Genomic DNA, 18,162 nt, shown 5'->3' with positions numbered 1-18,162 from the left:
GGATGGAGATGAAAATTATAATCTTCTCTAGTTGGACTGGTAGGGGATTAATAAGAAAATGAGTGAATGACTGAAGAAATGAAGGAATGAACATCTCCCCCACCCCCACCCCCCCTGTATGGTCAGTGATTGGTCATATTTACTTAGTTTAATGTTTCTAAAGATTCTTGGATATTTACCATTTCAACAGTCTTGTGATGAATGAATAAATGAATAAATAAATAAAATAAATAAAATAAATCATGAAATCATGAATGAATGAATGTATGAATGCAAGAATGAATGAATGAATGAATGAATGAATGAATGAATGAATAACCTTTATCTGAAAGTCTACACAATAGGTATGTGCTTTAGTGATTTATCATATTTACTTCGTTTAATGTTACAGAAAAACCAGAAATATTTACTATCTCAACCACTGCCGTGATGACCAAATGAATAAATGTCTGAGCTTTTTTTTTTATAAAGTAAAGCTCTACACTGTATGTACAGCTATGTGTACATAGTCTAATGTTACAGAAAAAAAATCTGCTGCTACACATTATTTCTTCAAATTAGCATAAGTTATATTTTATATGCTTTTTTCACAGACATGACAGAACACATCGTGGCCTTTGATAAATTGAGTGGGATCTAGTTCATTCAGTAGAGAGATCACACCTGAGGTGCTTATGTCATAGGATCAATCACCTTAGTGGACCAATTCTCTGACTGCTCCCCCCCCCCTTCCCTGTCCTAACTGGTGCCCCATGGCTGGTACATGTATATCAAAGGCAGTGGTATGTCCTGTCCTGTCTGTGGGGAAACGTACATATAAAAGATCCCTAGCTGCTAATGGAAAAAGGTAGTGGGTTTCTTCTAAGACTAAATGTTAAAAATTACCAGTACCAAATGTTTGACATCTAATAGCTGATGATTAATAAATCAATGTCCTCTAGTGGTGTTGCTAAACAAAACAAACTGTAAACTTTGGGAAACCAGTCGAGGGAAATGACACATCATGTCCACTCTGTAGAATCAATCTTACAACCCATCATATCTCATCGGCACACTCTAAACAAAACAAACTGTAAACTTTGGGAAACCAGTCGAGGGAAATGACACATCATGTCCACTCTGTAGAATCAATCTTACAACCCATCATATCTCATCGGCACACTCTAAACAAAACAAACTGTAAACTTTGGGAAACCAGTCGAGGGAAATGACACATCATGTCCACTCTGTAGAATCAATCTTACAACCCATCATATCTCATCGGCACACTCTAAACAAAACAAACTGTAAACTTTGGGAAACCAGTCGAGGGAAATGACACATCATGTCCACTCTGTTGAATCAATCTTACAACCCATCATATCTCATCGGCACACTCTAAACAAAACAAACTGTAAACTTTGGGAAACCAGTCGAGGGAAATGACACATCATGTCCACTCTGTAGAATCAATCTTACAACCCATCATATCTCATCGCACACTCTAAACAAAACAAACTGTAAACTTTGGGAAACCAGTCGAGGGAAATGACACATCATGTCCACTCTGTAGAATCAATCTTACAACCCATCATATCTCATCGGCACACTCTAAACAAAACAAACTGTAAACTTTGGGAAACCAGTCGAGGGAAATGACACATCATGTCCACTCTGTAGAATCAATCTTACAACCCATCATATCTCATCGGCACACTCTAAACAAAACAAACTGTAAACTTTGGGAAACCAGTCGAGGGAAATGACACATCATGTCCACTCTGTAGAATCAATCTTACAACCCATCATATCTCATCTGCACACTCTAACCAATGGGCTATATACATGTCACTCCAACACCTAACAGCTGCTAATTAATAACACACATCAAGATTGACTTCTTTTCAACAAGGGCGGGATTTAGCTCAGTCAGTTGAGTGCTCGCTTGAGGTGCTTGCGTCGCAGGATCGAACCACCTCTGTGGATCTATTCAGCTCATTGGGTTTTTTTCTCATTCCAACCAGTGCACCACAACTGGACAAAGACCGTGGTATGTGTTTTCCTGTCTGTGGGAAAGTGCATGTAAAAGATCCCTTGCTGCATTAGAAAAAAATGTAGCGAGTTTCCTCTGATGACTGAGTCAGAATTACCAAATGTTTGACATCCAATAGCCGATGATTAATTAATCGATGTGCTCTAGTGGTGTCATTAAACAAAACAAACTTCTTCTTTTCAACATTATTTGCTAAAGTGCTAATGAGAGCATGTTAAATAGGTAAAATACGGTAAGTGGTTTCTATTTAATATTATCTTTCAACATTTGAATGTCAAACAGTCACAGTATTGGCACATACATTTCTCTGTTGACTGGGGCAAACTGTTTGAACTGACAGCACAAAAGAAGAAATTGGTTTTACCTTTTGTGACATTTGAACCAAACCCAAACAAAACTCGATTCATAATATATTTACCATTCGCAATGATCAGATAGAATAACTGAAGTAAAATGGATTGTGTATATCATTTTCTGTAATCTCTGGCTAAATGGAACAAAAATGTAAAGTGTTCTCCACTGAACATGATAAAACTAAATACAGTTCAATATTTAGACAAACCTATTGAGCTTGAGTGTTTCAAAAAAGGCTCATTCATATTAAACTTTAGTCTTAACTCCAGACCTTAATAGAGATTTGCCTAAATAAATAGCATGTGATTAAATTAATATGTTTTGATGTTTGCTAAAATCTTCAGTTTAGACTTTAAATTTTTATGAGCATGAGGACAGGTCCAGTGTTCTGTAAAATACTGTAGTGAACTTTCTTTTTTTCAAAACCCAGTAAAGTTCAGTGTTTTCCAAATTCCTTTGAAGTTAACTGTTTCATAAAACTTGATAAACTTCAATGCTTTGTCAAGTACATGTATAGAGAAGTTAAATATGATTTTAATTGTTTGATACAGGGAGTGAAATAATTTGCTTGTTGTAATAATTGGCCGGGGTGCCTGGCAATGGGAAGAGTTAAAGTAAAGTTTGTTTTTATTTAACGACGCCACTAGAGCACACTGATTTTTTTTATCTTATCATCGGCTATTGGACGTCAAACATATGGTCATTCTGACATTGTTTTTTAGAGGTAACCCGCTGTCGCCACATAGGCTACTCTTTTACGACAGGCAGCAAGGGATCTTTTATTTGTGCTTCCCACAGGCAGGATAGCACAAACCATGGCCTTTGTTGAACCAGTTATGGATCACTGGTCGGTGCAAGTGGTTTACACCTACCCATTGAGCCTTGCAGAGTGGGAAGAGTTAAACGTATGAGTAGTTATTCAGTTGCACGTGCAGTGTGACTTAATGTATCAGTTCCGGCGACACACTGGGTTGAAACATGTAGGTTTCTGTGGTGGGTTTTGTTTATTTCGTATGGTCTTCAAATATTTTGATGTTAAGGTTGTGCAATTTTCTAATAAAAGACAGGTGTTAGTCTGGGCCCATATTTTCGAAGCTATCTTAGCCTACGAAATCGTGAAATCATCGTAAGCTATGACGTCACTATGGCGTGCGCTGTAGTGACGTCACAACCTACGACGGTTTTACGATTTCGTAGCGCTAAGATGGCTTCGAAAATAGGGCCCCAGGTGTGTTGTGTGAAATACACTTCATTGTTTTGTTATTATTTAGGCTAATTTAGCCAGAACGAGAACTATATTACATAATGAAATTGAATGCTTTGTTAAATTAATGAAATTCAATGTTAAACCCAATGAAGTTAAATGTTTTATTATAAACAATAAAACTCAGTGCTTCATAAAATATTTGATTAAATTTAATGGTTTGCATGTGCCATGAAAAAGAAAGGGCGAAAAGATATATCAAACATTTGCTATTAGATGTCAAAATGTGCTCTAGTGGTGTCATTAAACAAAACAAACTTTTCTTAGATGTCGAACACTCAAAATCTACGAACAAAACACCTGTTACTAATACATTACAAGTTAGCCTGTTTTACATACAATTTTAACACTTCACTGTCCGATGCCAATCCATGTGAACCAAAGAAAGTGTTATATGAATACAGAATTCATGATGTAAAATCAATTGGTTACCATTTAAAATAAATTCCAATTATATGGATATCAGAGTGTGAATCAGGTCTCTAACTGAAGAATATTTTATTTTTGTTTTTTATTATTATTTTTTTATTATTATTATTATTCACAGATACCCTGTTTACAATTAACTGCCTCCACGGAAAAAAATTATTAAATAATTTGTTACCTATGACATTTTAAAAATGGTTTTGCAGCAATTTGAAATCAGTAACTTTTTCAACAAAAAAAGGACAAAATTTAAAAAAACAAACAAAAACTGCAATTGAAAAAGCTACAGTCAATTCCTGTTGTAAATGAGGCACATAGATGATAACAGAAAATTTCTCTCCATTTGTAATCCACATGCCACAATAATCACACTTCATACACTGAATAGCCAGCTACCTGTCTAACAATTACTTTGAAATGGATAACTAAATAATCTTCTTCTTTTTTTACCACAGACTGTTTCAGTGATTGTAATACAAAGTTGAAGTTAAAGTTTGTTTTGTTTAACGACAACACTAGTGCACACTGATTTAGTCATCATCAGCTATTGGATGTCAAACATTTGGTAATTTTAACATATAGTCGTAGAGAGGAAACTTGCTACATTTTTTCATTACTATCAAGTTGCCATCAAAAGGCAACCAAAGACCCATCGAACAGGATGTTGAAACCGTGCCTATGGTGATATATGCTATGTCATGTTTCAGCAAAATAATATTTTTCTCAAAATTATATAAATAAATATATATAGCATTTTGGAAAATAACTCTTCATATAAAAAAAGGCAAAAATACAACAAATACCCCCCCACAAAAAAGCAAAAAAAGCAAAAAAAAAAAAAAACATAATAATTTAAAAACAACAACAACAACAACAACAATAAACCAAACAGACAAACAAAACATAATGCATATTCATGAGATCTGGATACATAAAACCAGTGATATATGACAGGAATATAAAATATGTTTGAATGTAGCTCATGTGGTGACATGTTTTCTCTTTCTTAATACTGGTAACCCACTAACCAATTTCAAGTCACTGAACAGGACAGCAAGCTTTTAACTTATATGAATGTTAGCATGAAAATTATTTTATCATGAAAGATAAAACACAATTATTTTAGCCCTAAGATAACGATATTTAAAAACAGAAAAGGAAATAATTACCCTGTAACTTGCGACTTAGTGTGTTAGTGTGTGTATGTTAGTGTGATAGTGTGTGTGTGTGTTAGTGTGTGTGTGTGTATGTTACTGTGTGTGTGTATGTGTGTGTGTCAGACCTGTCAACCCTCCCGGATTCCGCGGGAGTCTCCCGGTATTTGATCAAATCTCCTTTTCCCTGTGCGGGAGACAATTTCTCCTTTTAAATGACATTTTTGTAAGCATAAAAAAAAATCGATCCTCTTTTTGTCAAAATAAAAACATAAGGGAAGTAACTCTGCCTTTTTTCCTCATTCGGAAAATGTCGACTACTTTCGGTTTCTGAAAATGTAACAAGCCGAATTGTCCCGACTGTTTAACCTTTGCCGAAGTGAGAATTGTGGGATAGCCTATTTATATTGTTCAAAAAGCACATGGAATTTATTAAAAGACGTGTTATTATAATGTTTGTTGTCATCGTAATGACTACGAAGCGTGTTGCCGCTAATTCAACAGGCTGTGTATTGACATTCAATGTTGCCATATATAAAACTATCCGATTTAGTTCTAATAACACCTCTGAATTGTAAAATGTCTTCCCTCTGGATTACATAATGCAACTATGACAAATCTGAACTGCCAGACTCCCGAGTTGACACCGATACACACGATGCATGTTAAAATCACATGTCACAGCAAGATAACGAAAAGACCAATTAACTGTATAAACATACTTGTGTCAGTTAATTTTGTATGTTTGTGCAGTAAAATGTTGGTTATAAGGGTACACTTCACGAAATTATTTTTGTACAATTAAAAAATGTTGTGTTTGACATTGACGCAAAGTTACTCACGGAAAAGAGTATAATTCTAGTATATTTCACACGATGTCCGTAATGAGGTTTTACTTATGATTAATGAAAATACAATGTTTATTGCATCATTATAATGATTTTAAATAAGTACCATGCCACCGTTCCTCATTATAGTAAAACTGAATATTAATTTATACAATTTATATAAACTTGTCTTTGGTACTTAGGTACACTAACCACAAATGATAATGTAACGCAACCTGTAAGGCTGTAAGTGTAATACCTGAAATGTACTAATTAATTTTTTTATTTCTTGTTCATGTTCTTAACATTTTTGGATAACATTTTTTTTTTTTTTAATGCCAAGATCTAAGGTTAACAAGTATATATGACATTATATAGTATTCATATAACTTATTGTAATACTGGTTTTTTTAAATCTTGCGATTTTGGGTTAAATTGTGTGAATTTAAAAAATCTGCTTTTTGACAAAATCTCCTGCTTTTTCAACACACACCTCCTGCTTTCTCTTGACTAAAGGTTGACAGGTCTGGTGTGTGTGTGTGTTAGTGTGTGTGTGTTAGTGTGTGTGTTAGTGTGTGTGTGTGTGTGTGTGTGTGTTAGTGTGTGTGTTAGTGTGTGTGTGTGTTAGTGTGTGTGTGTGTGTGTGTGTCCAAGGGACCTGACAAAAGTGGCCATTATAGATAGGTGACCCTTATATACAAGTTCAAAATTAGAACCCATATATTAAAGAATATCACAACTGTCATAAAAAAAAAAAATGTCGCATTTTTAAACCATTCCCACACTAGCTTATTTATGTCAGCATTGCCTTTCGCTTTCTTCTGCCTTTTTCTTTTGGCTGAAACATTATTGTCAAAATCAGCCAGAACATCAACTTTCCTTTTTAAAATAGAATTAATCTAAAATAGTCCTACACCAAAATGATCGGCGATCTTTCGCGCACTTAAATTGCCTTTCTCAGATTTGTTAACAACGTCGATTCTCTGTTCTAACGTTAAAGCAGTACTAGTTTTCTGTGGCATTTTGCATACAAATATATTCGTTAATATATTTCGCAAACGCTAACATTGACTTGCAGAAAATATTTTGTGTAATTTAAAGTTATTACCCATGTGGCATGTTTGACTCATTTGTTTGTTTCATGTCACCGCTAATCCTTCAGTGGAGTATGACCGCTGATTACAGCTGAATAAGATCAGGAGTCGCTTTAAAAATCCGAACAAGGGACATCTGCAATGACCGCCGCCTTCAGCTATTCATGTTTATTTACCAATCATGTCTGGCTAGAAACAAGGAAACACTTCATTTTTTTTTTTTTTCTCAAGACTCAATAGAGTGACGATACATACAGATTACATCATGTACAGCCAATGGGAAGTCGTCTACTATTCAGTGAGGATGCTGAGAACCAATCGAATTACACCACCAGTAACTGCGTGTCACAGAAGTTATTGAGTGCCCGTTTGTTCAATTATGATCAGAGAATTACAATGAAACTTTACTTTGACAGAAAATAAACCCAAAGCTACAGACATGGCCATATAAACACATTTAATTTATAATTTTAAAGATGATTGAAAAAGTAAAGACATCTTGTGACCGTTATAGCAGGTTCAACCTGTGATTTTGGGAGAGAAATAGTGACCGCTGGCCGTTATGGACAGGTGACTGTTATGTACAGGTCAAATAAGGAAGGAAATGCATTGGGGGGGATTTATAGTGGCCGTTATAGGCAGGTGACCGTTATGTACAGGTGACCGTTAGACCAGGTTCGACTGTATATATACTCTGTCAAAAAAGAAACGCATAGGCGAAATATTCATGGAATTATCTCTTTAATACAAAGTGGCATAATTTAGTTATTTATGATCATATCACAGTAAAATGTGACATGAGTATGTGACAATGTTCTTGCTATTGTCTGACGGTAGTGGAGGCATTTTCGTCACCAAACAGCATCACACGAGGGCACTGAAATCAATACCTTGTGTGGCCACCAGCAACAGCAATCACTGTGCGACATCTCTTTGGCATAGACTGAATGAGTCTCTGAATCCGGGCACGTGGAATCCCAGTGTTCATTGCTATGGCAGTTCGGTGATGCAAGTGCAGAACCCGGATGTAGCGATCTTGTGCTGCAGTTGTTATGCGAGGTCTTCCACTTCTGGGCCTGTCTTCAGCTGATTGAAACTGCTGGTACCTGTCCCAGAGATCTGAAATGGTGCTCTGATGGACGTTCATGTGGCGTGCGATTGCTGACTGCGATTCACCTAAATGGAGGCGGACTATTGCAACGTTTCGATTCGGCAGCCTTAATCTTGGCATCTTGTAACTCAGCTACGTCGAAATGGAAATGAGGCATCATTGCGAGCATTGCAGCTTTAAATACCCATCACTACCCCAATGTTTTCCCCCCGAGTTTCACGTGCATTCGTCAAAATCGTACCATTTCATGCCAAAACATGCGTTAAATTTGTTTTAGGGTGCATTTGGGCATGCTGTCCCATTCCAGGAACATTAACAAACATGGTCATTCAGCAACATTGTTACAAAAAAATTATATTTTGTAAAATCAAACACTTTTCTTCTTTCCCTATCACCTATGCGTTTCTTTTTTGACAGAGTATAGTTTCTCCAGTGGAGAGGTATAGAAGAAACCAGAAGCAAAGTGTTTTCTGTAAGGGAATTAAAACACTTTTGAAGTCTGAAAACAAATGTTGGCTATATTTACTTTATAAACTTTATTTAGTAAAAACCAACAACATATTTCAACATTATTGCAATATGAAGCTGCCTTCCCTAATATATATATATATCACTCATATATTGCAAATATCCAGGATAGCCTGTATCATTAGCTTCATTATCTGCATCTAACATTCTATAACTCAAAATCCCTATCATCTGCACCTAACTCTATAGCACAAAATCCCCTATCACAGGTTGATTATCTGCACCTGACATTCTATAACTCAAAATCCCCTATCACAGGTTGACTATCTGCACCTAACATTCTATAACTCAAGATCCCCTATCACAGGTTGACTATCTGCACCTAACATTCTCTATAGCTCAAAATCCCCTATCACAGGTTGACTATCTGCACCTAACATTCTATAACTCAAGATCCCCTATCACAGGTTGACTATCTGCACCTAACATTCTATAACTCAAAATTCCCTATTACATACCCAAAACTCAAAAACCTCTATTTCAGGTTGACTATCTGCACCTAACATTCTCTATAACTCAAAAACCCCAATCACAGGTTGACTATCGGCACCTAACATTCTATAACTCAAAACCCCCTATGACAGGTTGACTATCGGCACCTAACATTCTCTATAACTCAAAACCCCTATCATAGGTTGACTATCTTCACCTAACATTCTATAACTCAAAACCCCCTATGATAGTTTGACTATCCGCACCTAAGATTCTCTAACTGAAAACTGACCACTTATTGACTGACATACTGTTGATAAGTCCCAGGCAATCGATCGGTCTTATATTGGCATATCTGTCAACAAGGTTTCTTTGCGCCGTGTCGAGGGTAGCGGTGGTGTATGACACAAACTGATTCATAAGCCGCTTTGTGTCCATGGCCCTGACAGCTCTGATAACACACTGGGCAGCATAAAAAATAATTAATTAGATATATGGATACTGGCGTGCATTAGGAGAGGCTCGACAAATCGACAAATCACCAAGTATTGGCAGGCATGCATTAAGCAGGTAATTTCTGTTGACAGTAGACCCACTGGGTGTATTTCCCATTCCAATCCATTCAATTAGCAGCAAGGGGTCTTTTTTAAAAGTACATTTCAGTGTTTTTGCTAGAATATTTTTTTGGGGGGTATGGCACTATGGAATTGAATGCAAATACAGTCAACAGGGGGTATGGGGAGTTCCCCCCCAGAAAGAAAATGGGTTACGTTTAGAGTTAGGGTTAAGAAAATCATACAGTAATGATAAAAGTAATTAATTTTGTTAAAAGGTTAACTTTAAAAAAAAATATTTGCAAAATAATTTTGGTATGGCGCCATACCCGTTTTACCCTCTAGCAAAAACTTTGCATTCTCTCAGAGACAGGACAGAAAATTACATTGCATATAAATTGCAGCTTCTAAGGTGCCAGGAGATGATAGCAACTGATGGAGGAGGGGGCACTTATGTCTTAATCTGATTTTTAATTGAGGGCGATCAATCTTCAGAGATTGCAGGAATGCCTCCCCCCCCCCCCCCCCCCCCCCCCCAACTTCTGATGCCTATACTGCTGTTTTGGTAGGAGTAAGTTCTATGGTGGTAGCAGATCACCCTCTCTTGACAAAATGTAAAAACATTCAATAAAAATACAGGGAACATTTTGTTCAGTATTTAATAATAAATGTAAAAATGTAAAAAATATTTAAGAACAATACAGGGAACGTTTTGTTCAGTATAAAATCGTAATTTGCTTCACAGATTGCTATTTAAAACATTAAATATTATAAAAATTATCAATCAAATTTAAAAATTTTGAAAAAACTAAATATTACCTACAATATACATGATAAATACAATTGTACAAAATGTGCTGACGTTTTAAATGGGGTTTGTATAAATAACGTAATTTGCTATGTTTAAGTTTCAACAGATTTGTTACACATTTCTCGCTCTACTTGAAACATTCGTGGCAATATTGGTTCGGATAAGTCAAGGCATGGGATTATCAATCAATTAACAACCCTGTTGCTTGTTAAAATTTTGAAAACTAACCATATTACCTACCATAGGCCATGTATAAATACAAATGGTATAAAATGTGCTGAGCTGCCTTAAAATAAATGGGCGTTGTATTTATAACACTTAAACACCATATGTTTAAGAAAAATGATAAGATAAAACATGGGCTCATTGCGGCTATTTCTCGCTCCAGCCAGTTACTTGATATACCAGTCGTGGTGCACTGGTTGGAATGAGAAATAGCCCAATGGACCCACCGACGGGGATTGATCCTAAACAGACCACATATCAAATTTTTACCAACTGTTTGCTGTTTAAATTTAAGTGTAACAAAAAATAAACCTGCACTGAGGGTATTTGAACCACAGACTCTCAGTACAAGAGTTCAGCACTCTACCAACTTAACTAATCTGGAAATTCCCACTAGGAGCACTTTATACCAAAACTACTACGTAAGTTACACACACAAGTATCAGTACAATGAGAACAGTGATATATGAATGAATAACAAACACTGTATTGGTGTATTTATGAAGAAATGATAGTGGAAATTGTAAAGTTCATAAATGTGTTGTAAACTGTAACCTACATACGTTACCAGGCCTGTAATTTATGATAACCTGTATGCAGTTTACCAGACACAATGCTTACCAGCACTTTAATATCTGAAGAACACGTTTATCTGTCCAGTTTGGACCGGCCTCGGTGGCGTCATGGTTAGGCCATCAGTCTATAGGCTGGTAGGTACTGAGTTCGGATCCCAGTTGAGGCATGGGATTTTTAATCCAGATATCGACTCCAAACCCTGATCGAGTGCTCCGCAAGGCTCAATGGGTAGGTGTAAACCACTTGCACCGACCAGTGATCCATAACTGGTTCAACAAAGACCATGGTTTGTGCTATCCTGCCTGTGGGAAGCGCAAATAAAAGATCCCTTGCTGCCTGTCGTAAAAGAGTAGCCTATGTGGCGACAGCAGGTTTCTTCTAAAAAACAGTGTCAGAATGACCATATGTTTGACGTCCAATAGTCGATGATAAGATAAAAAATCAATGTGCTCTAGTGGTGTCGTTATATAAAACAAACTTTACTGTCAACTGTTTGGGTGAGATTTAGCTCAGTTGGTTGAGTGCTCGCTTGCAGCGCAAGATTGAACCACCTTGATGGATCCATTCAATTGACTGGGGTTTTTCTTCTTGTTCCAACCAGTGCACCACAACTGATCAAAGGCCATGGTATGTGCTTTCCTGTCTGTGGGAAAGTGCATATAAAAGATCCCTTGCTGCATTAAGTAAAATGTAGCAGGTTTTCTTTGATGACTACGAGTCAGAAATACTAAATGTTTGACATCCAATAGCCGATGATTAATTAATCAATGTGCTCTAGTGGCGTCATTAAACAAAACAAACTTTTTAACTGTCCACTGTTTGACCCAACACACTCTACTACCATTCTACATCCCATTCTTCCTTCCTTACATTATTATCACCAGGGATGTTGTCCAGTGGTAAAGTGCTCACTTGCCGCACGGTCGGTCTGGGATCAAACCCTGTAGATGGGCCCATTGGGCTATTTCTTGTTCTAGCCAATGCATCACAACTGGTATGTATATTAAAGGCCATGGTATGTGTTATCCTGTCTGAAGGATGGGGTATATAAAACATCCCTTGCTACTAATGGAAAAATGTAGCAGGTTTCTTCTCTAAGACTATATGTCAGAATGACCAAATATTTGACATCCAATAACCATTTATTAATAAATCGATGTGCTTTAGTGGTGTCATTATACAAAATAAACTTTTCATTTGAAGCAAAAGTAATACATGTCCCCTACAGGTCCCAACAAAATTTCATATTTTCCAAGTTCAAGGGCCTTAACTCTGTTGAAAATGTGTGAATCGCTATGAAAGTAAAACTTTATCGGATTCTGTTACTGTACATGATTGATAAAGCTAAACCAAACTTTTAGCTCACTATCCTGCTGCATTGTCTGGAAAACTATATGTGGGACAGACAGACAGACGGACAAATCAACAGACAAAGACAGACAGACAGACAGATAGAGACAAAACCTATAGACCCCTCTGGTTGGACCAGTAGGGGACTAACACACACAAACAGTATTGTCCTAACCACCAGTATTGTTTACTTTGTGAAGCTGGTGATGGTATAGTGTCACTGGTTGGTTAGGTCATCTACATGTATGTTTACAGTCTTGATATCAGATACACATTAACTTAGAAATAAAGATAACTTAATATGTGTTAAGCAGACTGGTACACATACCATGAATCACAGAGTTCAAGTCATAACAGATATCAGGGTGGACCTAAGGGTGGGTGGAAGCATACCTTTATTTTCCCTATGAAATATTTTGGAAATTACATAGATAGCTTACCATAAAGGGTAAATCGTGTAATTATGATTTCATGGGAAACTTAAAATCTCCACTAGAATGATTCCCTCTCATAGAAAAAGGACAGCCAAGGGTCAATGACATCAGTTAACTCCAATATTACACTGTCAATAAGGTTCAGTTCATACATTTAACCAGTGACTTGGCCATAACTGTAGTGTTCACCCCAAATGAAAGATCCAGTCACATGACATCTATCTATGGGTTAAAGGTTAATTGCTGAAAATACAAGAGCAGTCATAATAAAATAGTACTACATCATTACTTCCAAAGTTGGATGATCCCGACTGATTTTAGATAATTAATTACTATATTAACCAATATGATTTAATTTACATTTTTTAATTGATCATATACAATCATTAATTACAAGTACCGGTAACCAATATGATTTAATTTTTTAATTTTTTTAATTATGTCAATGTACTGTATATGCACAGTTGATGTCCTAGACAATGTTTTACCAATCCTGAGTTTAAAATTCTATTTACTAAACAAACAGATGGATAAATGGAGGATTCATCACAAGTGTTTTTTAATATGGAAAATATCAACTGAGTCTACATGTATGTCAATTGGTATTTGTTGAGGCTCTGCTGAGACAGTACAAATACCAATTAACTAGATGAGGTTGATATTTTACATATGAAAAAACACGAGTAGCAAATTCTATTTATATTATAACACTTCTAAAAGAACATTTTAATTCAATTTTTAGTAAATCACATAATTAAAGTTGCCGCCATTGGTAATAATCATGATGTCATCACAATTAGCACAAATTAATCTGACATCACACATTTTAACTAAATCTTTGAAAACGTTACGATCAGCTATGCAGGTCTTAATTGTTGGCTTGTAAGCTAATGACGCATCCACAGCAACACATTACCTAAAGACCTTGCAAATTTGCATACCATTATTAGCTGGGTTAATACACTAAATTATCACATGGGTTTATGACATGGATATCATGGTTAAGTTATAGAATAAATACATTTTTGGGTTTAAGCTGGATGTAAAACATTATTAGCAGTTTAATCAATTTGGTTGGAAAAATCTGTATTTTTATTTGATTTCAAATTAGGGTTTTGGGTAATTTACTAATTAAAATATATTTCCATGTTCAAATTTAATTCACATTTCATGAGAACTACATCTTAAAACTTGAACATTCGAAGCAGAGTGTAAAGTTGCTATTTGCCAAATCACCAAATATGAGTAAAATTTAAAATTTGGCGAATGTATTTCATTATTAATTTGTCAAAAAGTTAATTTGAAAATTTCATGCCATAGTATGTAGATCTACCAACAAGTGCTTGGCTAACTGAGACTTGAATTGGCTACATATCTGCTGACCAAACTTGTGAAACTGCTAATATTTTTCAGACTCCACCATAAAAACCCTGTGGGCGCATACCTTTGGTGGTGGTTTCCCTTTCTGAAGTCTGTCTCTCATGACAACCAGACGGTCAGTTTGTAATGATCCCAGAACATCCATCATGTGTGTTCACTAAATGGCATTCAATAATGTTACCAACTGTGCTTCCATCCAAACTGTGCTTGATTGACAAACACTTCACTATGGTATTGGTCACCACTTAAGGTAACTGTTTGGCTTTGTATGACAAACAGGATATGCACTAGCTGTGGAGAAAAGTTTTTTGTTTGTGCACACTTGGCTGTTTACACTTGATTATAACCCTAGAAGACTCTAGACAATAGGCTGCCATGTACTTCTAAACACAACTTCACATATCAGCTTTGTAAACTTCTGTTATAGTAATTCCATAATTGACGAGTCCATGAAACCAAATGGTATGAGAAACAGAAATCTGGGTTTGAACACTGTTATTTTGTGACAGAGAATGTACTGATACTTGACACACAATGAAGTATCATTTCCAACAAATTATATAATTATTGATAACAAACTTCCCTTATTCAGAGTAAAGATGCTTTCAGTTTGAACAGCATATGTTCCAATGAAATAGGTCCATGTAAGCAATACTTCATCAAGTGAAATAACTTTTCAATCTGTTTAAACAATTAAATAAATATGTGACTGACATTCTTTTTTCAAACATCTTGAACAAATGTAAGCACAGGTTCTATAAAACAGATGGATGAATGATGGACAGATGGAAAACTTTGACTCTTGGCACAAATTGAAGAACTGAATTTTGTTGACTATAAGGTGGCCTGCTGTCACCCAGTTTTCAGCACCGGTGAAACTTGGCCGAACAAATGGAACAGAAATCAGTTATTAAATACCAACATTGTAACACTAGTAAATCTAGTATTAAACCAAATTCACAAATAGGCATTGGCAGTATTTCACAGTATTCTTCAATAATTTGTATTTTTCAGAAAAACCCCAAATCTCAGTGATGGACTATTGGTGATACTGGTTATTTGTTACCACAAAATGTATGTGAACATCAGTTCCAAATGCAGTTTCATAAATGATATGTTTCAATGAACTATTTTAAATGATCATGCACATGTACTTCTGTTCAAAGTTTACTTCAAACTTTCCATGCAGTTTTAAAAATGAAACATCTCCAGAAGCTATTCATGACAATATATAATCATAATCCAAACTTTCAAAGTGCAGTTTTATATATAAAAACATCTCCAATTTAACTTTTCATGAATATATACAAAACATCTCCAATAACTCTTGATGACAATATATATTCATAATCCAATGGGCAGTATTCATTTGTGAGAAAGGTGCTGAAGAAACACTGTTGTTAACATGCATGACACATGCTTTGTCTTGTATTTCCAGCGCTAATTACGTCAAGGCAACCACAGGTACACCTCTCCTAACCACGTCTGTGGTCCGACAAACAAAGTGGTTCTCCTTGCTTATCACTGCTGGCTGTAAATTATACATGCAAGGCAAATTAAACTGTATTTGCGTTAAAGACTGGAAGTGCCTCTTGATGGCTTTCACAAAGTGACAAACACAAGTTATCGAGTGTGGTACATAAACCGCATATCCCCTGTCATTACGCCATTACGGATGACTGCCTGAAGCTTGCTAGGGTTTCACAGTTGCTCACTAATTTTGTGAAAATAAGCAGTGATTCACACAGTGAGTTAATGAACAATATTGGATATTGAAGTTCTTGAATATCACCTGTTACATACCATGATTTACACGAACAGAGGGGTAATAAACAATGATATTGCACACTGACGTTCACAAGGTTTGGAAAGCAACTCCTTTGTAGCACTGATTCAAAAGCATTGAGGTTTAATTAACAATACTAATATACTGAAATTCCCAAGTTTTAAAATCAGCAGCTTTATATTGAAGAACTCAATCCTATTCAAAGTGGCTTTACAATTTCACATACCAAACGTGTCTTTACAATGATACCACATATACATATGTATGCTATAGTGACTTTACAATTGCCACATTCATGTAAGTTATGTCGACACTAATGAAAAATCCAACTGACCATAACGAACCACTTTTTTTCCCCCTTCAATTTCTTTTTTTCACCACCGCCATTACCTGAAGATCACCAGAGGTAATGTCCACGTTCTCCAAGCCATTAAACCAATAAGCAACAATAGACTCCCAGCGTAATATCTTGGAACAAAAAAAATTCAATACTAAACACCATTCTTGGTGTGAATGGAATTATTCTGCTTCTGTGGTTTTACTAAAACTGCTTCCTGTTTGCTTATTTTCCATAGCAACAGACTTCCCCTCCACCGGAACAATAGCAAGTCATGCATAGACGAGAATATGATGATCAATTCTGCCGTTCAATCAAAAATGACATTAGTATCTGATACACTATTAATTACAGCCACTGGCTTCTAGGTGCAAGACGGCACACAAGTGTAACAGAGTCTGTAAAAATAGATATGTTTATTCCGTGATAATGTTGCATTTTTTCATGTTACATTCAGTGCTTTTTAATAAATCATCTTCAGTAAAAACATATCACCTAGTTATCATGAAATAAATATGTATATTTTTTAAAGTCACAAGTGACAGGATTTTTAATTCTAGTGTGCACTATATGGGGTGGGGAAGTCCCCGGGAGGACCTTCAAAAGCAGTGGTGATATACAGGGGTGGATCCTGGAAATATTTCAATCAAAAATGACAGTATCAGAAAGACTATTAATCACAGCCAGTGGCTTTTAGGTGCATGGCGGCACACAAGTATAATAGATTCTTGAAAAATAGATATGCCTATTCTGTGATAATGTATTTTTAGCTTTTTACATTCAGTGCTGTTTAATATATCATCTTCGGTAAAAACATGTCACCTAGTTATAGTGAAATAAATATATATTTTTTAAACTCACAAGTGTGTTAACAGGGACGTGGACAGGCTTTTAAAAATTATAGTGCACACTTTATGGGGTGGGGAGGACATTCAAAAGCGGAAATGATTTTTAAAAACCCGAACACTTTCAATCAAGAATGACATTAGTATCTGATACACTATTAATTACAGCCACTGGCTTCTAGGTGCAGGGCAGCACACAAATGTATTGGAGTCTGAAGAAATAGATATGTTTATTCCGTGATAATGTTGCACTTTTGTTTTGTTACATTCAGTGCTTTTTAATAAATCATCTTCAGTAAAAACATATCACCTAGTTATAGTGAAATAAATGTGACAACTGACACACAAGCAGAGCTTATTGTTGTGGCATGTACTTTATGGGGTGAGGAGGTCCTCAAAAGCAGAAATGAATGGGGTTTTTTAAAAACAGTGGGTTATACAGGGTTGGATCCAGGAGGTTTTTTTTGTTGGTTTTTTTTTTGTTTTGGTGGTGGGGGGGGGGGGGGGAATTAATGGGAAAAGAACACATAGTCCAACTCTTCAAAAGTGCATCCCAAATGGAAACAAATTAAAAGAGAAAGAATAAAAGGGACACTTTAATGTTATTTTTTATTTTATTTTTATTTGTGGGTTTTTTTGGGG

General features: G+C 35.8%; 1 protein-coding gene across 1 annotated transcript in view; it reads right to left on the bottom strand.

Moving 5' to 3' along the window:
• The window catches only part of LOC121368814 (leucine-rich repeat-containing protein 74A-like), a 66,725-nt gene that overhangs the window by 38,105 nt on the left and 10,458 nt on the right, over positions 1-18,162 (bottom strand). Inside the window, exon 2 of the mRNA XM_041493559.1 lies at positions 16,729-16,806. Within this exon, the coding sequence (XP_041349493.1) occupies positions 16,729-16,806 (78 nt within the window). The remainder of the gene's footprint in view (positions 1-16,728; positions 16,807-18,162) is intronic.

The sequence above is a fragment of the Gigantopelta aegis genome, chromosome 3, assembly GCF_016097555.1.
Source record: "Gigantopelta aegis isolate Gae_Host chromosome 3, Gae_host_genome, whole genome shotgun sequence".
Taxonomy (NCBI): Eukaryota; Metazoa; Mollusca; class Gastropoda; order Neomphalida; family Peltospiridae; genus Gigantopelta; species Gigantopelta aegis.
The sequence above is the reverse complement of the archived record's forward strand: the minus strand, read 5'-3'. Positions and strand labels throughout refer to the sequence as shown.